The sequence below is a fragment of the Acyrthosiphon pisum genome, chromosome A2, assembly GCF_005508785.2.
Source record: "Acyrthosiphon pisum isolate AL4f chromosome A2, pea_aphid_22Mar2018_4r6ur, whole genome shotgun sequence".
In the NCBI taxonomy this organism is placed as follows: domain Eukaryota; kingdom Metazoa; phylum Arthropoda; class Insecta; order Hemiptera; family Aphididae; genus Acyrthosiphon; species Acyrthosiphon pisum.
Window position 1 is genome coordinate 76,920,003 of NC_042495.1, and position 25,216 is coordinate 76,945,218.

Consider the following 25,216-nt stretch of genomic DNA (forward strand, 5'->3'; position numbering starts at 1 on the left):
TATTGCTATTTTATTCCTTTAGTCTAATATTTTTGTACGTGATGGTTTAAATAACACAAATATGATAATTCATTTTATACTTAACTGCTACTAGGAAATAGGAATTTAAACTTCACGAGCTCTGGTATTATTAATATCTTTTGGATACATCAACTAATATTATAAAGTAGTTAAAACATTCAACTTTTATTACATTAATTAGTTAATAAAAATCATAAAATAAGTAGTTTATTTTATTTTATTCCAGTAGCTCATGTTCTCAGTTCTATATGTATATTTATGTATGAATACAAAGTTGGTAATAATTAATTACATACTCGCACAAACATATTATTAAAACTTTTCATGATTATAATAACTAAATAAATATGAACTAAAAGAGACTAGATAAATGGCACTACAGTGTGTGTATATATATAAATATATAAATTAAGAATGTATAATGATGTATTATAAATCCAGTAACAAAACAGAAGAACTTATTAACTAAATAAACAATACAAAATAAAAATGAGCATCAAAATGACTACTTAAGTTGTCTTACAGCAATCGATAAACCACTGAAAGCATTAGACAAACTTACTACATGTTTCGGAAATACTCAACTGGTGCATTCTTGTTGCTCTGTTGATGGTTTTACCAAGTCTAATGTTTCCGAACGTTTTTCAACCTCTGCTTTGAAATTTTCTAAGTCTTGTTGACTAAAAATAGTTAATATAAATTTAAATAAAAAAAATATTATTTAACTTATAAAAATTAAATAAAGTGCTGTATAATTATTAGGAAAAACCATCATTATACAATGAATTGAATAGATATTTAATGGTTAGTACGATAGTTAATAATATAGGTAATGCCAGCAATCTTCAAGTCTACACAGATAATATATTTTTTTTTTGTTAATAAACTCACGGCAACTTAGTCCATTGAGTGGTTTTTAACTGTGGGGGAGGGTACTGTAGGTTTAAACAAGTGTGTTTGTTTTTTATTAGTTCGGCAGAATTTTCTATTGGGCACCCATAGGTAACTGCTATGCCCAGGTGGGGGATGGCAGCTCTCTCCCCAGACACAGTACTGCCAGAAGAGAAGTGCCACCCGTGGCTGGGTTTCGAATCGGCAACGGTGCGCGTTACAACCGACGCCTTAGTCCGCTCGGCCACTCTGTCTACCATAATATATTGTTCCTATGTATTTTCAATATATTTGAATTATTATAAAGATAATTTATGGGGATCACAAACCTTGTATTTCCATTTAAAACTAAATTTTAATAACATTTTTGGAAAAAAAACTTAATGGATATACCTAAAAATCAGTCTTAATTAATTTAAAAATCTCGTCGTGTAATAATTTAAAAAATAATGGAACGCTTTGAGATGTTTGTAGAGTTAAAGCAAAAGTTCTAAACTTGTACTACACTCACAACAAATTATTGTGGCTACGCTATTTTAGATTCTGAGTGGAACGATGAATGTATTGGTTTTACAATGATGTGTGTTTTTTTTTTTGTCTGTCATCACCTTTTAGGACAGTAAAAGTGCTTGGATTTTCTTCAACAGTATCTTTTCTGATAGGAAAGTGAATCTAATTGGTACTTTGGGGGGGTCAAAAGTAAAATTTTTCCAATAGTTTTCAAAAGCGCCTTGAAAAACAAAAGAAAAATTAAGGAAAAACGGGAATTTTTACGCAAAAGCTGTTTTCGAGAAAATCGATTTTGGTTTTTGGTGTAACTTTAAAACGAATGACTGTAGATACATGAAATTTTTACAAAAATATTTTGATTTGTTTTGAGCTGTTTACGGACAATTTCAGTTTCCAATTTAATTAGTTTTTTTTTTCTATGAATGTCAATAAAACTTTATTTTTTGAGTAAAAATACTTGACAATTTAATACAAGGCTCCTACTATATTGGTACAATGAAATTTGAAAAATATTAAAAATCCTTAGTCACAGTTTTTTTTTTAGCATTTAAGTTCAAAAAATGACAAAATATGGAAAAATCACGAAAATTAGCAAATTATTTTGAGTAAATAATTCGTAAAAATTTTTCTTTTTACAACTAAGATTTTAAAATGTTATACAAGATTCCTTAAAGGATAATCTACCTTTTTCAAAAAAAAAAAATGTCTATAAGAAACTCAAATGAAATGTTTATGAGCGTTTGAAATTCATATTTTTACAACATTTGATATTCACTCGATTTCTTACGTAACAATTTTCTTATTTTGTTGTAATTAAAAAACGAGTGACTATAGAAGCTTGAAAATTTCACTGAATGTTTATATTAGCATTTTCTATATACGATAAAATTTTCAAAATAATTTGACTCTTTTTGAACTGTTTACGGACATTGTAATTTTTCAATTTTTTTAGTTTTTTTTTTTTTTTATAAATATAAATAAAGTTTTATCTATTGGGCCAAAAAGTGTAAAAAATTAATACAAGGCTCCTGATACATTGTTACAATAGCAGTTGAAAAATATTAAAAATACATAGGCACAATTATTTTTTATAAGCATTTGAAGTTCAAATTTGGACGAAATTACATATTAAAAAACCTAGAATAACTATTTTAGTTATTTTGTTGTGATTGTATAATATTATTTGTGGGTACTAAAAACTTCTAAACTATACTATTATATATATATGATAGTACCACAGTTTGTTGTTGATGTATAACACGTTACCTAATGGATATTGTGATATGATTAATTTGGAATTTATTATTGATACCTATTATAGGTCAATTTTCTTTTAATACCTAGACTGACAAACCGTCTCCGCTCAGAATCGTTTTTCTTATACAGTGATATTATATCATTGAATTCAAATTTAATACTATCCATTATACAGTGACCCACTTGTAACCTATTGTACAGCAGAGCGATATCCACTTACCCACCTATTTTTTTTTTAATAGTTCCAATAATAATTAAGTAAAAAGCCTACCTCATATTATATACACATTTTTGACTTAAAAACAAGTTTTCAACATTTATAGAAAGAATTAAACAATTAGGTATCAAGATTTTAAATGTCCATCCATAGTTCAAAAAGTTTTGAAAATTATACATAATCTGGGACGAATGGCCCCCAAACTTATCCCAATTTTTACTAGTCAAATAAAAAAACTAATAAAAAAGAAACATTAGGATCACATAAAAAAGTATTTATTGGTTTAAGGTTAGGACCAAGTTTACTAAATTATTAATAAATATTTAAGATTAAATATTACTAACATACCTAATTTGTACATACAAAATGCCATTGATGACATTGAGCATATCTAATACACTGCCCATAGATGGTGGATGGATTTGTATTGGAGGTAATGTAGCACCAGTTTTGCCTGTATAGATTTCATTCATTTTTTTTTGTAATACTACTGCCTGATGTGTTAGGTGTTTCAAACAATCTGATGATTCCTGTGTTTTTTCATGTTTTTCACCAAACTTTAAAATAAAATATATTAATTTAAATTACTTGTTAATATTAATTCATTGATATATTAGTTGATATAACCTGTTGTTTATAAATTGCATAAGTTTCTCTTTCATTGCTCAACGCTGAACGAAAATCTCCCATACAACTTTGAGTGCGGGCAACTAGATGATAACTCACTGCTACTTTTAATGATTTAGGACCATAAAATTTAATATTTAAAGCTAACGCTTTCTCTAAAAATCTCAACGAAAGATCATATTCTTGAACTGCATGTAATATCAGACTAATATTACTCTATAAATATATGTATAAAAAAAATAGAGAATAAATAATATATACATTATATAGAATATAAATAAATATTTTGAGTTCAAATAATCTCAGATATACATACATCTAATAGAGCGATTTCAGGGTGGTTTTCTCCACAAATCAAAACAGCTAAATAACGAGCTCGATACAATAACTTTAAAGCGGTAGTTATTTGATTATTTGCATAACAATACAAAGCTAAATGAATCTGAAATTAAATAAAACAACATATTTTATAATATCCAAGAAAAATTTTTTTCTCATATTACATATTCTGTTATGGTATAAGGATGATCAATTCCATTAACTCGTTCTGACATAAATACAGCTTTCTGTTGATATGCCATGGCTTCACCGTAATCACCCATTATATAACTTAACCTAGCAAGCATTCGTAAACATTGAGCAATTTCAGGATGCATTGCACCATATACATTATTTAATAGAGTCAAAGCTTCCATAATTAAATCGTATCCTTCTTTCAAAAGCCCTTGTTGAATTTTTGTTTGGCCAGTAGTATAAAAATTAAATGCATCGGTTGCCTGTAAGAATCAACATTAATTATAAAAAGGAAATGGAATAAACCTATTTTATTTTACCCTAGGGTTAATATGTTTAACAACAGGAAACATATTCACAATATCTTCTTCAAAGAATGTAAACCGATTTTTAGAATCAAATGAATATTCTCTCAACAGTATCTGAATTCCAGTTTTTAAACAAAATGACCTATTAGAAGAAAAGCAAATATTCTTACCAAGTCATAAATAACAAACACAAATAAAAAATCCTATAAAAAACTTTATGTAAATAATATATACCTCAATAATGATATTTTTTGAGTACCATAATGTTCACAAATAGATTCAATAGTTTCAGAAACCAATTCCCAAGCATAATATGATTTTACTTCTGCTCGAATTTGAGACCATAGAGCATGCCGAGTAAGATTAGCCCAATCTTTATTATCTACTGTTAGTAATCTGTTTAATCGACCTTTACGTTTGTTGCGTTTTTTGATTGGTTTAACATCGTCTAATGTATTTTGAGGATGTGGTGTTGAACAGGATGACAGAAAACAGTTCAAAAAATGACTAACTGCATTTGCTAGACTCATCAATTCTGCTGACTAAAAAATTAAATATAGTAAGTATATAAAATAATGTATATATAATTTATATTACTTGTATGTATGTATTAAATATATGTTTTGCTGCTCTAGTAATTAATTCTGCAACAGTTATACTGTACAAATATTCAAGTTGTTTGATTTTTGAAAGTTTTTCAGCTATTTTCCCCAAATAACGAATATTGATACCTCTTGTATGTAAATTTTCAGATAATATTTGTCCATCCATTGGAGCAGAAGAATGATCCATGCAGTCTCTAATCTATAAGAATATATTTTATACTTTTTTCAGTATATTACATCAGTACAGTTGGTTTTTGACTTTTATTTACAGATACAGTTCTAAATACAATATTTAAATATAATAAATATTTAATACTAAATAGAAAAGGTCCTCAAAAATAATTTTTAGACCTTGTTAAAATATAACCAATATTTAATCATAATTCATAATATTTAAACTAGAAATTTGAAAAGGTTTCAAAACTTATATAGAATATAAATTCTCAGTACAATATCTATAAACAAATTATATTTTTAATCCAACAATTCTAACTATATAAATTGTATTTGTTTAAAAAAAAATACTCAAAATATGATAGGAATATTTACAATAAGATAGAAGACCTTCAATAATTAGTATCAAATAAATAAATCATACAAACATACAAACAATGGAATTTGTGATAACAGTAGATATTCAGCTGCATCTACAACTAATTGTTTTTCTAATTTAAATTGATCTGATTCAGAGTTAAAATGCTTTACACCTGGCGAAAACACATCTGGATTGAATCTTATATCAAATTCTGTTTCTTTCAGTGAGCCGACTTTTTGAGCAGCTTTTTTAACAACTTCTTTTGTGCTATTATCATCACCTATTACAAAATTAAAAATAAAGGAACTAGGAATTTAAATTAAAAAATAATAACATACTATCTTTTACAGCGCTTTCAGTAATTGTTTCCACAATTTTTTTTTTAGTCTCTAATGATTCTTCTGATGTATTTTCATTCACTTTATTTTCATTTATTTTAACATCAGCTATTTCATTTTTACTATTTTCATCGATGTTTTGCATTTTTTTTTCTTTAATCTAATAAATAAATTAAGTAATACATAGATTAAATCAATTTAAGTGCAATTCCAACATACCAGTGCATTGTTATCAGTAATGCTGTCTACATTTTTTTGGTTTTTCCATAAGTTTAAATGCTGTAAATGGAATGCTGCATATTTAATAAACATCATATAACGTGTTCTATAAAAAAAATATAATTATAATATTTAATTAGATAGATCTAAAATAGAATATAATTTTGCTTAAAGTATTAAAATTCTTACTCAATAAATGAATCAATCAACTCCTGTCTGAGACAACATAGTTTATGTCTATGTTGAATAGGAAATCCCAAAGATTTTACTTCTTTGCTAAGTATATCTTCATCAACTATGGCCAGGAATTAAATTATTATTAAATTAATTTAATTTAAAGCATGTTTAAATAAAACTTACGTAACAGGAAATTAACATCTGGAGGAAAAGTTCTAAGTAGATCCAAGATATAATAACGGCTATCATTTCCAATAATACCTTTACACTCTACAGAAGAACATAATTCAATTTCTTCACTTTTTTCACTGATAACTTTATGTGGCATTATTTTTAACTGCTGAGCTGCTTGACTAAGCTACAATAAGCGTATTGTAGAATTTAATATATATTATATATTTCTTAGAGGTATATTTAATAAAACGAATGATCACATACCAGTTCAATATATTTTGTGTTGGTAGTCACAGTTTTACCAAAATCCACAGATCCATACACAACAGATTGTTCTTGTTCTCTTTCCAAAATACCGGGAATGATAGATTGAGCTGTAACTCTGTACCCTCTATAATCAACAACTACTGTCCCCAATGTGTATAATCCAGGCAAGTCTACTGCACTATATACTCGCACTCCTTGTAAATCATTTCGCTAAAATAGTATGACATTTAAAAATTAGATACTATAATTTAAGTTAAAATAAAAGGATAATAATTAAATACATACAGGAGCAACAAAAGCAGCAGCATCTCCTCCTAATTCCTTATAATGATCTCTAACATCAAAACCCAGAGAGAAAAAAATATTATTCCATATAAACATTTGCATTTTTGCTTCTTCACCAGGATTAATAGCCATTACATTACCATCAATTACTGCCATAGCACCTCGGGTAGCAGCAGCTACAAAATCACCGTGCACCTGTAAAATGCAAGTATTTAATTCAACATTTGCACATACATTTTAAAAGACTTAAATATTGTTTATACAAACTTTGAAAATGGCTCTTTCTCTTAATAAACGTTCTGGAAGATTTTTACGGGGAAGTTCTCTAGTTGTTTGTAATTCTTCATTCCAATCTCGGGTTTGACCTGGGATATGTTCTTCATATCCAAGTTTTGATGAAAATGCTAAAATACACAAAATAATGAAATTTATATTTTTTTTAGCACGCATATAATTTGATTTTGTTTAAACATGAAATTTCTAAATAACATAAAAAAAAACTAAAATAATACTAACTGTCTTCAGCTCTGATGGCATCTAAAGTATGTTCAAGTAATGGAGAAGCCCAACTGTATACTTGATAAGGTGTTGCAACACGTTCAAAAGGATGACGAGCAGTTCTCTTTTTTTGCAATGCTGCAAAATTCCGTTTGAAAGCTGGACTTACTTGACTTAACAATTCAATTAAAGAGTGACATAAATGATTTGGAGCAGCGGGTTTAGGATTAAATTCTTCGTTTGTAGACCTAATCATAATACAAATTATAATAAAAAATAAAAATAAATAAATACAATTTATAATTACTGGTTAATGAAAAATCCTTTAGTACAAGCAGTAATGTGAAAATGTTTATCTTCTAATGTAATAACATACATATACATCAAATCTCCGTGCATTTTTCGAAAACCAGGAGGCGGATTCCACGCAGAAGTAGTAAGCACCTAAGATCATAAATTATATTATGTATTTTCACTGGTTGACAAAATATATATTTTATTATATTGGTAGTATTGATGTTATTTTGTGTTCTATTTGATAGAACTAATGTTGAAAGGAAGGATTAATAATTCTGAGAAAAGCTTGAATAAAGCAGCACTTAACATTTTACACTTTAAATTAGAAAATAATAGGGAAATTACTAAGAAAATAAAAAATATTCCTAACAATCAAAGCTATTGAGTAAAAAACAAATATTGAAAATGTGACTTAATATGTAGAACAAACAAGAATATATATATAAACTGTAATAGTTTGTGCAATAAGCACAAGTATATAGGTGGACTGGACGGCATAATTGAAGGGGAGACCCTATTTAATAAATCTAGGCAGTTTAATTGTTTTATTCATTTTTGTTAAATGTTGAGGAGGTCCTGAACTAATTTAATTTAAGATGGTGTGGTAGGTATAAGGAAGTGCAAGAGAGGAAAGAGGTTTGAAATTATATTAAAACCCTTCAAAATTGTTTTGCTTCAAACAGAATCTAAAATGAAAAATATTTTTACATTAAACAAAATACAAATATTTCTTTAAGTACAGCATAAATATTATAGTTAAGATATGAAATATAATTGTTACCTTGATACACAGAGGTCCTTTTAAGTCTTTTGATGTTGGATGCAGAGGAAGTAAAGGTCGATCTTTATTGTTTGGCATTATATAGTCTGGAGGAGTACAGTCAACACTTTCAGACCGAGTTTTTTTCTTTTCTATTTTTAAAAACACAGTTTATATAACTACCATTAAGGAAAATAAAATTCATATTAAACTTATCACCTTGAGTAACAACATTTAAAAATGATAATGAATTACAATCAACACCATTATAAGCATCTGCCATTTCTAATGATTTTAATATGTCTCTAACATGACGAACATGAATTCTAGCTTCACGCATTGTGTACGGTTCTTCAACAACCTACAAATATTATAGAAAAATTAAAATTATCAAGTTTTTTCAGAAAATTAAAAAATATTTTAAGTTCCTTTAGTTAAAAATAGATGTTTGGCAAATAATTAATTAAGACTGCATTGAAGGTAGCTTAGGGTGATCTATTATTATATTGTTACCGATTCTTAGCATTATTATGATATAATGTTCCTAATATTGAACACAAGCGTTTAGCGCCCAAATATTTTTAATTATAGAGCTGTGTTCATGAACTATATGAACTACAGACTTATATTGTACCCACAAACTAAGTTATACAGGACGGGAAACTATCTAACACTGAAACATACCTTAATAATAGATCCTTCTTTAAGTCCATCTATAGTTTTCAATTCTGAAAAATTATCCAATGTTACTCCGTTTAACTGTAACGAAAAACAAGTACGGTGACATGTGTCCTCACGGTCCATCAATAATTGGTGAATCTCTTGAACCAATTCCATGCTAGATACCTACATTAGATTATACATATGATAATCACGTTTACATTGAATAATTTGTATTTTATTTAACCTACTTGAATTTCAAAACCTTCAGTTCCAGGACAAACTATTTTGACATTAAATCCGAGATCTTGAATGAAGATTATCTCAGTACCTTGTTTTTTATCATTATCTGTATTTTCCTCAGAACTATCATCGCTATGAGAAATATCATTTATGTTTGCATTCGTAATAATTTTATCTACATCTTTTTCTTTTTTGGTATTTTTCTTTGATTGCTTTTTCCCAATTTTATGGGATTCATTATTGTTGACAACATCTACATGATCAACAGCAGTAGTACTTTCAGAATTAACTTCTTGACTACTGATTCCATTAATAACATGATCTACAGTTGGTGTTTTATGATCATCACAAACCATTTCTATATTTCCTGAAATATAACATACTTATTATTTAATAAGTTATAATCATAATTAAATTGATATACTTGAAGTTTAATATTATGTTACATTTACATAGGTACAATTTTCATATTTTAGATACCATGCAAGACTGCACTATACGTTACTAGTATTTAAAGTTCAAAAAATGTAAATGAAAAACCAATAAATTGTCATAAATATAACCCAGTTATTACTTTTTAACTATACTATTATGGAACTTAGATCTCGATAAATGTATATTTAAATTTTATTTTAATAAAAATTCCAAGGAAGTGGTAAATTGCTAAAAGTATACATTTTTATGGTAACACCTTTTTCACACAAGTATAGGTAACAAAGGTAAAACCCTTATCATTAAGTCTCGTTTCACTTAAAATAATCATTTTCTTGCAGCCCTTATTATCACAATCAGATATAAGTACTTAATGCTTTTGAAGACTGTCTTTTGTAGATATCTATTGAAGTAATTATCCAAATAAAAATTACGAAAACATAATAGGAAAGGAGTGACAATTAGATGGCACTTTAAATTTGTGGAAACTTAAATTCAGAAAACGTATAAAAAATGCAGTTAAGTAAAGTACCTAGTAATATATTAATATAGTTAATGGTAAATAAAATATCTTTGATTCCCAAAATTATTTTTGATTATCATTTGATATCTAATATCTGTTAAATATAATTTGAAAATTTAAAAATACAAATAATTATAGAATATTTCGTCTTATCACTAAAATTTTTAATAGGTATACACCATACATCTGCATATCATAATCCATTTAGAGTATATGCTTAAAGAAAAAAAAATAGAGAAGTTAGTTTACGGCATACGCCCAATACACAACTGTTCCAAGGTAATAAATATAGGTATTTAGAAATATTTATCTAGTACCTACCTAGGTACTATTCATTGCAGTGACATTAATTGATAGTTATTAAAAGGGGGATTCAGAAAGATTTATAAGTTTATAAATTTAAAATTTAAAATATTATAACTTATAAACACCACTAACAGTATTAAATAATAATTTAATGAAATACAAATAGGTAGGTACCTATAACATATCATCAATATATATATAATATATTATAGGTGCATGATTACAGCATTTTAATTTAATTAACACATTATTTTTAATTGATAATGCAAAAATGTACTTACCTACAGTTCGACCTAAATAAAAAATATATTTTTTAAATTTTAATAGTACCTAACCATATTATACAACATTAGCTAACATTATAAGCTAAGAATACAACATAGATATAAAACTATCAATTAATTGATATTATACACTTTTGTAATTTAGATTTTAGTATTAGTGTAAAACCTACTTATTATTATACATACCATTTAATTGCTGATTGTTTGAATTAGTCAAGTTTCCCTCCTTGACTTCTAGAGTCATTGCAAATGGCTTCTGATCTTCTCTAAAAATTAAAAAAAATTACACGGCCGGGAAAATTTACCCAGCTCTATAAGTTTATAACAAATGCACCAACAAAATATAATAGACAATAACATAAAATAAAATAAATCAAGAATTTAAATAATTTTAGTTTAAAATATAAATATTTTTTAAAACGTGACTATAAAAATTAAAAACATCGTGATGATATTTTACAAGAAGAATCAAGAAAATGAAGACAAATTAATTTGTAGAAGTGGTCAGGAGAAATGGTAACTTTTAACCGGATCAGTGTAGGCAAATACACAGAAAGTATTTTTTATCCCCGATGTTCAGTCATCCTTATCAAAACCTATATACCAGTATATGTATATATTTATAAAGTTTATCTTTATCATCTTTTGGTTTTATCATATATTTTCAAATTTCCCATATGATTACCATATAATATTATCATGGGCTACGGAATATGGACCTCTAGCTGATAATAAGTAATAACACGGTTAAAGATCAGTTGATATATTTCATTTTTTCTCTATATTGTTTTTTATTTGACAATTTGTCAATATAAACTTCTGAAGTACTTATCTGGTGGTATTCCTGAAATTTCATTAAATTAATATATTAATTGTATCTGTTGTTACACTAAAAACAAAAATGAAAACCAAGATTTCAAGTTTCTTGAAAATGACAAGAATTATGCGACCATATTATGTACGTACAGCCACCACATCATCTACTGGAGCATTATTGCCTGAACCACAAAAAATTCCATTTGGGCTAGTGGGTATAATTTTTACAGTTGTGCCAGGGTTACTAATTGGAGCCACCATAAGTAAATACATGGCTAATTTTCTAGAGGAAAATGAATTGTTCGTTCCATCAGATGACGACGACGACGACGATTAAAAATATAAGATATTATTACACTTTGGATTTTTTCTCCAGATGATTGTTACTCACATTTTTACCTTGCTCTTATGTTACTCTCCTGCCTTAATGTTATTAAACTATTTGATTGTGTTAACAACTACTCCCAATAAATTATTTGTAGTTTTCATTGAAGGTATACAATATAATATAATTATAGTGAGGTATAAGCTACAAATGTTTTACTATAAATCTAGTCATTTAAATATTTGTATTATTAATTGTATGTAAAAAATGTTTGTGATTTATTATTGTAGTGTGCCTATGCGGCTATGTCTAAGTATACTATCATTACTTAATAAAATTTGAAGAAAGAAAAAATATATTGAAGATAATTCTTAATCAGTTTATATAGATTATAATCTATATTCTATCACAAATCAGAATTAGGTACTTTAATAATTTGTATACATTTTCTTATTTTAATATCTTTAGAGTTTAGATTTTTAGTTATATGGTTATATAAATCTTTTGTAATACATTACTCCAATAAGTTCTCAATTTTATTGTGTGATAACAATATAAAATACATGCTTCTACTAATATACAGTTGCATTTGATTATTCAAACACCAATGAACATTGAATGGTGTAATTACATTTTAATATCCTTGAACATAGTTTATATTATATTCTTATTCCAAATACTATGTTGGATAAGTTGTACTGAAGTGATGAATGAATAGATTTAACTATATAGCATATAGATATAATACATATGTGTTGTAAGCATTATTATATTTTTCTGATTAAACGAAGACTTGTAACAGTCTATTAGTAACAAAGCGAGTTTATAAATGAAAATGGTACATTAATGATGTAATAATAGATAGTAAAATGGAATTGACAGTTAGTATAGCGAAGATGAGGTGTGGAGAAATCAATCCATTAGGATTAGTGTATACAGGTGTGCCACAAAATGAGGGAGAAAAGTTTAAGATAGTTTGGTTATGTTATGAAGAGATGTAACTTAAATGCAATATGAGTGGTTATGGAAATAAATAATGAAAAAAGAGAAGAGATCAATCGACAGAATAGGAATGAATTATGAAATGATAATAGGTGGTGTCCAGTGGCATATTTAGATTTTTGTCTTGGGGAGGGATATGATTTTATCCAGTAGCCCCGCCTTTAAAGTTTGAAACCTTAGTACTCGGAAAAGTATATTTTATACTGTCTATGGGGGGGGGGGGGGAAGATTGATCCCCTTGATCACCAACCCCCCGTAAATATGCCACTGGTAGTGTGAGTAAAGAAGAGGCAGGAGACAAAGCCTTATGGAGATGTAAGAGAACTGAGAAGAGTGGCCGACCCCCTTTGGTTGGGAGCAAAAACCAAAGGGTAGTAACAAAGATATATTATATATTTATATACATAATTAGGGTTAGTTATAAATTTCTTTTGAGAATGGTAAAATTAAATACAAAATTTGACAGCATATTTCTTTATATTTTATAAAACAGCAACATAGAAATTTCAGCATTTTCAACTATTATAATACTAATGTTTGTTTTCATAAATATAATGTATTTTCTCTTAAAATTTTAAAGCATTTTTTGGTAATTTTAATTACATATCAAAATAAATGTTAGTGCCAACGCTGGAAAGGCAAGGTATCAGCAAACTCGGTTTTAGGATTTTAACCGGCCATAAAAAAGTTGACGGCCTAATTTTAAATACGGCGTAATAATTATTATTTATTATTATTAATAGATATACATTAAGTTCAAACCACTATACATAATATAATATAGGTATTACGATCTAGTTAAATTATTTACATATAATATATGTATGTACATACCTCATAATGTAAATATATATTGTAAATAGTTATTAAATTAAAGTATATACATTGGTAGTTTTCTTATTTTTTAAACACTTGTCCTTTATGTAAATCTGTACAATTTATTTATATATGCTTATTAATAAGTTACAAATGTATAATGTTTATAATAAAACTATACATTAAGAATTACATCCAAGTAAAAATTCTGCAGCATTTTTTGGATATCCATCTTCTGTTTTATTATGATTATGATCAAACTTCCAATACTGATTTCCAGTAAAGAAATATGTATCTCCTATAAAAGTTATTTATATTATGTTATATTATACTTATATTCATTTAAAAATGGATACATAATACATATATATGATAATGTCGGAAATGAGAAAATTTTCTGTTACCATTATGATGCTATTTATGATTTAACAACCAATATCTTCATTTAGAAATAGACAATAGTTATACTTATATTGGAAATATATATAAGTAATATACATAATATAATATGTTCCGGAAATTGTCTATTCACTCTGGCAGAGTGGCAGCAGCAGCAGCAGTAAATAATAAACGAAACCACTTGTTTGATATTCAGCATTTGAACATGGTTGTCAATTACATAATATTTAAAGACTAATTTTCTTATTACAATTTATTTATTTCCAAATTTTAAACAGGGTTGTATTGTTGTTTGGTCAGTATGGTCAGTCACAAATATGATTCCCCGCCCTATAAATTGTTTCAGTGTTCCCACTGCTTATTCATATTATACGGTATTCATATTACGGTATCAAAATTTCTAATATCATTTATAATTGAGATGTAGCCCTACTAAGGCTCTGATAAAAGTTTTTAAAGAACCCTAGCGCAACTAATCACAATTATTACAATATTATAGAAGCCTGAAGCCATGGTACTATAGAGTACCCAATATTGGTAATAATATTAATACTAAAAATTAAATAAACTGTAGTGACTATAATAAATACCTAGTTCAAGAATCTAGTGGACAAAAAAATTTATAATATATAAAATTATTTACCAGATTTCCACGTGAGAACATCGTCTATTGGAGTTCTTACACCTTTGAAATGTTCTTTAATTGATCTATGCCTTTGTAATAACAATTTATGTTGATCATCATACATCCAAAAGTATTCCCCACTTAAAAAATAAATTTAATATAACATTAATATTAAAATAATAATTTAAGATTAATGTTTCATAAGTCATAATGTGAAGAATAATTTAAGAGGACGCCTCACCCGTATGGCCATACGCCGCATGCCCGCATATTATGTTATCTTCGTGCATAACATAGCAAATTGTATACTCAGCAGAACACGTATAACTCCGTTAGCTTAAAAATATGAGTGAATTGACCTCTTATAAAATGTAAAGGTTAAACTACCTCATGGGCTTTTTATTATATTTTAAAGCGAGTTAATAGTTACCTACGAGTATTTTAAAATTGTAAATTGTTTGTACATCTTAAAATACTCATAACTCGCTTTAAAATTAAAATATAATTAAAAGCCCATAAGGTTGTCTAGATAATAATCTTACCATTAGATTTTATAAGAGGTCAATTCACTCTAATTTTTAAACTAACAGAGCTACAAGTGTTCTGCTGAGCGTACAATTTGCTATGTTACGCACTTGTAAATTGTAAGACGGAGACAACATATGCGGGTGAGGCGTCATCTTAAGATTAATATCTCATAAGTCATAATGTCATAATGTGAAGGATGTTGTTTTAAAAATGAATTATTGTTACTCAAATTGTTTTTATATTAATATTGATTTTCAAACTTTAAAAAGTTTTTTTATTAACTTAGGTAGTTAAAAATTTTTGACACAACAGCTTAAATTTATTTAGGGTTTACAATTTGTAATAGTATTACACAGGGGCAGCTCCAGTGACATGGTTAGAGGTGAGGGGAAGTCATAATTTTCAGAAAATTTCTATGATTTTTTTTTGTAATTTTGTTCTTAACAGTGTAAAATTGTTTAGAAATACAGCTTGGGAGGCCCTAGGGAAATGAAGGGGGGGGGGGGTCTTCAGCCTGTTAGTCATTCTGCATACGCCTCCACGAAATATCAAAGGATCAACTTTTTGATGAAGGATTTACTGGGATCAATTTTTACTAAACATATTATATTTACACTTGAAAATTTACCTAAAAAGATAAGTTATTGGTGGTACTCCATACATCATAACTGCATCAACTCTATCAACAAAATGTGGAAATCCATAATCCATAATAGGTCTTGGACTATTTTCTATTAAATGATTTCCATTGAATACATAATAACTATTACCTGAAATATTTTAAAACGTATTAAAATTAATTAACATATAATTATACATATTTTTTCCATAAAATTTTAAACAAGAATAGACTTATACTAAAGCAAATATGGGTACCTACGTAATATTTTCATAGAAGTATAGAACATTATGTTCTATGATATTTTATATATTATTTTAGATTTTAATCTTTAAAAAATAAAAATAAAAATGGTACCTAGCTTCTTTGTTACTCCAGATAACTATTTTAATTGAATATAGGTATCCGTAATCGGGTAATCCGTATCTTACATTAAACGTTATAACATTAACTCTACGTAAACTATATAGATAACACTATAAACTATTTATCTAAATGCAATGCAACTAGGTACCTAATTGTATGTGTTTGGTTTTCAACTATGAACATTTTGATACGTATATCTTTACTGGAGGTTATATTAAATGCTGACTTAATGTTGCATATAAAGGGTGTTTGTAGTTTTTTAACAATGTTTTAGATAGAATAAATGTTTTAATTAGACAATTGTATCAAATAACTTGATGTCTTATAATAAGGAAATTCGTACACTTTTCATGGACTTTAGAAAAGCATACAATATAAATATATAATAAAGTATCTCATAGGCGTGCGCAGGGGGTATGCAGGGTATGCAGCTGCATACCCTGAAGCTCTTTGAGCGGCAAAAATCGTTTTTAGAAAAAAAATTTTTGTGCGCAAGAAAAATAATTACTAATTATAGTGCGGCCCAGGAGTGTACATATTATTATGTTTAAACTCGAAACTATTTGTGTATTGTGTATATATTTTATCAGAATTTTACATTCTTAAAATAACTTTCAGGGGGTGCCTGTGGTAATCCAATGCTTAATTTGGGGGGGGGGGGAGGAAAAAGTACAAAATTGGCTAAACACTGTTAACAATGGGAAACTAAGGCTAATTGGGGGGAGAATGTCCCTTTTGCCCCCCCTCCTCTTGGATCCGCCACTGCTTCTGCATACCCTGAACAAGAGGGCTGCGTACGCCTATGAAGTATCCATAACAAAAGTCTGTTCACTGTTGAATATTCTGAAAGAATTTCATTTCCTACAATACCTACCTGGTGAATCTTACCTATACATCAGTGTCATAGAGACTTTGGTGAGGGTATAAGTGGGAAACACAAGAACTGGCACTGTTACAGTGAAATCATGGTTAAGACAAGACGATTTACTATCAATAGTATTTTGTTCAATATGGTTTTTGGAAAAGATCATTAGAGAGATAAAATTGGTGCTATATATAGCGGGTAGGACGTTCAGATATTCATATTACAGACTATAGTAATTATGGAAGAATCCCAAGACAGATTGAATATATTATTTAGACATTCAGTAGATTTATAAAGAAGAAATATAAGTATGACTATCCGATTATACATTTACCTAATTACCTAAATGAAAAAAAAACTTAGTAGGTTAGGTTAGGTTTTGGTATATGGTTTTTAGAAAACGAGATCTACTGTTTTGTAAGTCGATAAAAATAGAGCAGTATAGATACGTATGAATTTAAAACAGTAGAATAATTTCAATACCTTGATAGATTTTATATAAAAAATCGGTAGACAAAATTTTGGACTCAAACATATAAACATTTTTAGCTCATAAAATTCCGCGGCGAGTTTGATTGAAATGTTTATAAGTTAGGTTAGATTCCGTTACTCGTCCACATTTTTGTCAGCCAATTTTTTTATAACATCCTTAAATAATCTAGAATCAATTGGTGTTGGTGGCAGAATAGCAGACGCACTAAGATCGGTTGGTTTTTAGTTTTGGAGACTCCCCCAAGCCGGTCTCTATACTTCTGTCGATTTTTTTTATTGTGTTTAGGAGGCCCGATTCTTTAGACTAAACAAAAATCAAGTGAGCTAAAATGGGTGAGGTAAAACCGTCAGTATAGCTCTCTGTCTATTTGGGAAGACCAAGAATACTCTGGGAAGATATACCATAAAAAAGGATGTTGAATATTTGAGCCAGTAGGTGGTTTTAATTGGAATAATTGGAACAATCTAAAGTTGGACATAGAAGGATGACAACTTGGTTGAAAGATGGGATGCTTCTGAGAGTCAAATAAACCCACGCAGTGGTTGGGGCCGTGTCGTAATTTGGTCATGTTTGTTGTCTTGTTGGTTAGGGGGATTGAAATATGTATTATTATATATTTATATTTATACCACAATAATACAATTCCATATAATGTATTTCAATATATTTGTGCAATAGTGAATACTGATAGTAATAATATTGTGATTAGTACGAAATAACATTATTTATTAGGTACCTATCATGTACAGCTAGCATAGGGTTTTTTGTATTATTTCTATAAGATATATCTACTATAGTATACTAAAGTACCTACTATAAAGCTACTACTATAAATAATAATATTTACATTTGAATAAGTACATAAATGTGGTTTGCCAGTTTTTAAAAATAAATTATCATGGGGGATACGATGACACCCAAATCCCCTTCCCTCAAATACAGCACAGTGTTACTGTGAAGAATATAATATATATTACTAATTGATAGAGAGAGTCTCTATAGAGATATAAATATTTAATCTTTACCTACCATGAAACAAAACAATATTAGAGTCCGGCCTTTCGTATGCTGCATCAATTTTGACAATAGCCTGGCTGGAATCTGCTAATACTTGAAAGAACCTTAATAATTGTACCGGATAACGCGGTTGTATGGATCCAGGATTGTTTAACCTCCATAATAGCTTAATGTTATGAATACATTTAATGTAAAAACATTTAAATTATTAATTACTCATTTATATAGATTATAAAAATAGCTTAAACCTTTATAGGTTTAAATGTCTAGGTTTTTAAATATTGTAGATTCTGAGCGGAATAATGAATTATGTATTGATTTTACAATGTGTATTAAATTGAGATGTTTATTAAATATGAACCTAGTCAAATAAAAGAGTTTATTTCTATCGTCTAATATTTTTTATTGAATATATTGTATGTTGCATTTACTTATACATTTACATAAATTAAACAATATTAATTATTATTAATTAGCACTGATATCTGTATATAAGATAGATCGACCAACTGTGGTAGATATCAACTAACAAGCAAAATACTGACAGTCGGCAGAGAAAAACTACCGACGTCTGACATTACAAATATGTTCAAGCAGTTTTTTATTGTGTTTGACGAAACGACATGTTTCAACTCTCGATACCAGTGGTGGTAAAATGATTTGATGTGGCTGATTTTCTAACATTAAATCATTTAAGATATAATTTATAATTTATATTATCATAAATTTATAAATATAAAAAAAATACATTTATGTTTTTAAATGGTGCTAGAACAACTTATAATGGTGAACCTCTCATTACATTTTCAAGATTTTGAATTAAATTTTAATAACGTAAATTAAAGAAAAAGTCGAATATTTCAAATGCCTATAAAGTATAAATTATAATTATAATTACCTTGCACAATGTATTCAGTGGCGGTTCCAGAGCCTTGGTTAGGGGGAGGGGGGGGGCAAGTTATAATTTCACAAAATCTTATAACAAAAAGAAAACAACAATTTTTACAACACAAATTCAAGTCGTCTATTTTTAGTCCATTTACCCAGCAGGTACATCGTATACACCGTCATACCTCTATGGCCCATATAGTCCATATGACAATATTATAATAATTTAATATGCATTTTTTGTTAACAATATATACATTTTTTATAAATACGGGGCTGGGGGGCGGCCCCTACCCCCCCCCCCCCCTGGAGCCGCCCCTGAATGTATTTAGAAAATTATAATATTTTCCAGGAAATATTAATATGAATGTTTGGTACTAGGTAGTCACAATTTGTTTGTATTAACGTTTAAGTCCATGCTGCCGTCATAAGCTATATGACAATATAACTCCAATAAACATAGTTTTTCAAGAAACAAGACAGTATTTGACACTAAATAATAATTATTAACTAGACCGCAGAGCAAAAATAATAATTTTTAAAACATTAAAAATATGGTGTATTATTATAATTTTTAAGACACTATTGAGTACAAAAGTAAAAGAATTTTTCATAAATTTGTATGGGTTTAATGGACTTATCCCATATTCCCAATAGGCTTAAATGAATCAGAGGACGAAAATCAGTAAGCAGGTACAAGGTACCTACACTTTTATTTAGAGTTAATGCGGAATGTCTTCAGATAATCAGATATCATTGCTATATCAATGTGTTTAAAAAATTGATGTTTTTTAAATTTTAGATATTTAAATAAGTTGTAAGTTCAATTAATATTATATTATAATTTTTTATTCGTTTCTATGGTGATAAACAAAGTGTTAGAAATTAAAATCCATTTTTAGCGTTTTTTCGTAATTTTTTGGTGATTTTTCCAGTGGCATTAAATAACTATTAATACAATTGAAAAATGACCTCTTTAAAGTACCATCTCGATCCAATTTGCTAAAAGATAAGGTACTATATGTTTAAATCGAAGCACTTCTTCTGGTAGAAATTTTGTATACAGGATTTAAAAAAAATAAATAAATAAATAAACACCATTGTAATACGCAACAATAGGATATATACTGTGATTTTTAATGACAAAACTCGTAATTTTTATTAGGTACAGAAATCGATAGAGAATTAATAAAATATCTAGAGACCTGAAAAACCTCAATTATGACAAAAAATGGAGTTACAAAATAGTGGCTTATGACAGTAGCATGTATATGTTAAATTTGAATTTAATGACGGTCTAACTTTTTGGTAACCAAGGCTACCTTGTCGTATAAGTTACAGTTACTAGGTAATAACAACAAAGTTACTAAAAAAACTTCATCAAAATATTAGGAGTACTAGCTGTTTGATTCAAGAAACAGATGAATACCGCACCTCAAGTCCATACGAAAAGAATCGCTTAGAAGAATGAACACCCTAAAATCTCTAGCACACAATTCATGGGGAACTGGGAAGCCACTCCTCTAGTTTATTACAAATATATAAAACACTAATTCTATCCAAGCTCGAATATAATTCTTTCCTATTTATAAACGCTAAGACATCAGCACTAAAAATTATCGATACTGTACACCACACTGGGCTAAGGCTTGCCACCGGAGCATATCGCTCCAGCCCTATTCCCAGCGTACTTAATACAGCCGGGATAGCCCCACTTGACATCAGGAGAGTACATAGCTCCATGCTACTATACTCCGGCCCACGAGAGTCCATACGTAAACCGCGCATTCATATAATAATACGTGACGTCTGTTTTCTCCCACCATGATGCCATTCCCACTATTCGGCAACGTGCCGATGCGCAGTGACGGACGCGTTCTGACATATGGACTCTCGTGGGCCGGAGTATAGCAACTAGACGCTCCCAAAATAACCTCAAGGTATCGAAACAGATCACAGATGATAGCCAGCGTTTATATTAAATTTTAGTCTATATAGTAGATATTTGCATTTTACTAACGGTTTTAAAATTATTTATAGACGTCATTCGAATTTATTCACATTATCATAAAATTAAGTCTAATGCAAAACTATATGGCATGGATGTAACTTTTTTTTGTAGATTAACAGAGCACCTGTATTATTATTTGGACAAACTTTTTTTTATCTACTTTTCTAATATAACAATTTGACAAATTTAAAAATAAGAACAAATTCACTTTAGCTACCCAACATTGGTTTTGTTTTTTTTTTTTTTAATTTACGGATTTCAATGAGTTAGGAACGATGATGCAAAAAAAAAATCGAGGAAATCATTATTTAAGAAGTTTTATCCTTCGAATATGTATAGTTTTATGTTTATACGAATGCACACAACACTACTTTAACTGCCGCGCGCAATGATCATAATGAATATTTTATTTTCTAAAGTAGGTACCCCCTTGATCCCATTTGCTAAAAGATAAGGTATTATATGTTGAAATCAAAACACTCCTAGTAGAAATTTATAAACACCATTGTAAGCTTGTAGCTTCCTTCCTCCGCTCAGAATCTAAAATTTAAATTGTCTTCCTACATGTATCCATGTGGCTCCATTATGTATCTCATAAAATTTTATAATTACTGTATCATAATTTATGGAGGGTTAGATCACTTTGATATTTAATACAACTCTAACACTTTAGATAGCTGAAAAGTGTTAATACTTGTAGTACATTTTTAAATATTTCAAATACAATTTAAGACTTTTTGGGTGACTATATCAAAGACCATTAAAATAATTTTTAAATTTTTTTAACATTTCAGGGGGGGCTGCAGCTACCCCACTGGATTCATCCGTAGGTACAATTTACAATTATACATATCTATTTGTATACAATAATTAAGAGTTAATGATGGGTAAATTCTACTTAAGGAATTGCAAATGGGCAGTTTTTAAGGAGCTCAAAATGGCAACTTTAAAATTGTATGCATGTGGATATGGGTCATATTAATGTGTGCGTAGTAAGTGATCATTAGCATTTATGACTGCGTGTAAATAAAATAGCGGAGCGCTTCCGCGAGTGTGGTACAAGTCAAAGTCACGAACGCTGAACAATTTATGCTCATTTGCACGGTTTAAGATAAATTAATTTGTATGAAATTTTTGTCAATCATACCGATTTCAGTTAAATAATTGTCGGTTTGCAATCCCCTTAATAGATTAAATCGATCACTACATTGGAAATATTATTTTGTACAATTATTTTGTACACCGTACACGAGCCGTTATTAAATTAAAGGTAATGTAAACTTACGCTGTATTTAAACACGAAAATTTCTCCACGGAAACATGAAATAGCATCGAAATTACCTTGGCATTCATCTATATTATTATTTTTACGAGTTGAGACTTCAGGCTTATAAGTAGTCACTGACTCTAGTGTTACTATGTTATCATCTGTACATGTTTCATGGCTAAATGAAGACCAATGTACATGTGGTTTGTTAGGTACTCTCGGACTCAGCTGTGGTTGAATAGTACTTGGTAAAAAATGCACATGATCTTCGGGCAAAGTTCTAGAAACTAAAATTCAATTATTATTTATTATTTTTATTATTATTATTATTTTTACAAGTTTTTATAATATAAATATATAATAGGTATCTATCATATGCCATTTATTGCTAAACATATATAAATTATGTTTTATTACACCAATCGTACATTAATTCAAATGAGAAACCCATAAAAACATTCCAGTCTGAAAAATATCTTTATACTCGTTTCATCGCTGGCGTAGAATAGAAATTTCACTCTTATAAGCCAGTGCAGGGACATAATGTTTACGAAATGACAAAAATAGTAGCAGGAATTTAACACATTACAAACATTTGAGTGATTCGGCCTACAATGAAACTTGATTATCTGTGTTAAACTTTGGTGTTAACTAAAAAACGAGCACAATATGCTGCTTTAAAGGTATCACACAATCTACAGGATTATTTAGTATTCTCTCAACTGCGAACTGCGTGCTTGGATTAAATATATGTCAACAAAATGCCACAAGAATTACCTATTTCGTACTGAATCTCAAATTCAAAGCAACCCAAGTAATTTTTGGAATATTTTACGTAATAGTTGTTCTAGCTCCACCATTGCCACCATTGCCTTTCAAGACTTAATTTGTGTAATAATACTTAGAATCGGCCCATATATAAAAATTACACGCGGCTTCCTAATGGCTAAAGAGAACACCCCAATATATACCACATTGACATCAAATATATATTTTTACTGAATGTTGTATATACTCCCAGATCAGAGAAAATACTATGCTTCCGGAATCATTCACGGAAGTACTCAACCACTAACCAGGACCCCAACTCAATATTAATCATCACCGGTAATCTTCTCATCATGATTTAACATTACTCTCATATTGTATTTTCAACTACCTAGTATTTAAGATTTTTATTATTTTAATTTGTACATCATTATAAATTATAATTATCAATCAATATGGCCAGTGTCACCGTAGATTTAATCAAAAAAAAAAAATCATTAAATAAATTAAAAACAACTCTATACGTCCAACAAAGAATTAAAAACAAACAGATAGTGTTTAAAAATATACTTACTATACAATGAATGCATTCCTAATATATCGTCATATCCAATATCTTGAGGTTGTGGACCTGTGTAATAGGGATTCATAATGGAATTAGGTTCTGACGAATGTCCCAATCCTAAACTGTGGCCCATTTCATGAATAGCCACAGAATAGAAATCAACACCTATAATATAATAAACACATGAGTATAAGTTGGTAATTCTTATAACATTGTTTTATATTTTAAATAGTCAATAGGGTTAATACTAATATACTATATACCATTGTAAGAGTTGTCTAATGTCCAGTCTTCACTATCGTCAAAATGTATATCTCCGCCTAAAAATCCTAGTTCCATTGGATAAAATGCATGTGCAAGGACATTACCAGGACCATCAAATGGAAACCTAACATATTTAAATTTTTAAAAAGTTAGGACGTCATACAACTGTCCATTTATTTTTATTTATATTTTATTTTAAATAATATAAATTGTTTGTTAATTATCGTCTATATTATACTATATAGGTTTATACTTTACTCTAAATCACACTTACTGATCTCCGTGATTGGAAACACCAAATGAAATCAAGATATCTGCATTAGCATTATATACTTCTGAAAAAGTGATTTGACTATACCGACTCCACTTTGTAAATGCTCTTTGAATTTCATTGGTTATACCAGCACGTGATAATTTTGGGGTAAAATTGGATATGCTAGATTAAATATAAAACAGTAATAGAATAAAAAGATATAATATTGATAATATTATTTGATAATACTGATTTTAATATTGCTACAACGAAATTATTGAAGAATTAAATCTAATAAAGTCCACAAATATATATTTCTTTCTTCTCCGAATAATAATACTTGTGAATCATGATAAAATTATAAAAACAAATATAAAGTACT

At 28.4% G+C, this 25,216-nt stretch overlaps 3 protein-coding genes across 3 annotated transcripts; 1 reads left to right on the plus strand and 2 right to left on the minus strand.

Moving 5' to 3' along the window:
- Positions 1-316: 316 nt before the first annotated feature.
- Positions 317-11,436, minus strand: LOC100158907 (clustered mitochondria protein homolog). The gene is made up of 23 exons (XM_003244165.4): positions 11,134-11,436; positions 9,411-9,769; positions 9,184-9,345; positions 8,719-8,860; positions 8,521-8,651; positions 7,750-7,886; positions 7,461-7,690; positions 7,212-7,348; positions 6,945-7,139; positions 6,657-6,869; positions 6,402-6,576; positions 6,231-6,336; positions 6,042-6,147; positions 5,823-5,982; positions 5,556-5,764; positions 4,942-5,148; positions 4,579-4,886; positions 4,357-4,486; positions 4,027-4,299; positions 3,840-3,965; positions 3,524-3,739; positions 3,245-3,453; positions 317-701 (listed from the first exon to the last, which is right to left on the minus strand). Exons 1-23 carry the CDS (start codon positions 11,189-11,191, stop codon positions 602-604), a joined length of 4,089 nt encoding a protein of 1,362 aa, XP_003244213.1. The 5' UTR covers positions 11,192-11,436; the 3' UTR covers positions 317-601.
- A 246-nt stretch (positions 11,437-11,682) lies between these two features.
- LOC100569008 (essential MCU regulator, mitochondrial) lies at positions 11,683-12,905 on the plus strand. Its single transcript, XM_003244166.3, has one exon. The coding sequence runs from the start codon at positions 11,849-11,851 to the stop codon at positions 12,098-12,100; it is 252 nt and encodes an 83-aa protein (XP_003244214.1). The 5' UTR covers positions 11,683-11,848; the 3' UTR covers positions 12,101-12,905.
- A 643-nt stretch (positions 12,906-13,548) lies between these two features.
- On the minus strand, positions 13,549-25,038 carry LOC100163741 (matrix metalloproteinase-17). The gene is made up of 8 exons (XM_029489385.1): positions 24,856-25,038; positions 24,581-24,705; positions 24,327-24,482; positions 23,003-23,271; positions 18,831-18,984; positions 16,087-16,228; positions 14,949-15,070; positions 13,549-14,204 (listed from the first exon to the last, which is right to left on the minus strand). The coding sequence occupies exons 2-8, from the start codon at positions 24,654-24,656 to the stop codon at positions 14,089-14,091; spliced, it is 1,035 nt and encodes a 344-aa protein (XP_029345245.1). The 5' UTR covers positions 24,657-24,705; positions 24,856-25,038; the 3' UTR covers positions 13,549-14,088.
- Positions 25,039-25,216: the final 178 nt, after the last annotated feature.

Excerpts from the sequence above, each read along its gene's own strand:
- LOC100158907 (XM_003244165.4), bottom strand. The coding sequence starts at position 11,191 with ATGACTCTAGAAGTCAAGGAGGGAAACTTGACTAATTCAAACAATCAG. Across the intron at positions 8,652-8,718 it reads TTTAAATGTTGTTACTCAAG|AAAAGAAAAAAACTCGGTCT; the intron begins GTGATAAGTTTA and ends TTTTAAAAATAG. Across the intron at positions 7,140-7,211 it reads GAGAAAGAGCCATTTTCAAA|GTGCACGGTGATTTTGTAGC; the intron begins GTTTGTATAAAC and ends TGCATTTTACAG.
- LOC100569008 (XM_003244166.3), top strand. The coding sequence starts at position 11,849 with ATGAAAACCAAGATTTCAAGTTTCTTGAAAATGACAAGAATTATGCGA.
- LOC100163741 (XM_029489385.1), bottom strand. The coding sequence starts at position 24,656 with ATGGAACTAGGATTTTTAGGCGGAGATATACATTTTGACGATAGTGAA. Across the intron at positions 15,071-16,086 it reads CCAATAACTTATCTTTTTAG|TGGGGAATACTTTTGGATGT; the intron begins GTAAATTTTCAA and ends TTATTTTTTAAG. Across the intron at positions 14,205-14,948 it reads TGTTCTCACGTGGAAATCTG|GAGATACATATTTCTTTACT; the intron begins GTAAATAATTTT and ends TAACTTTTATAG.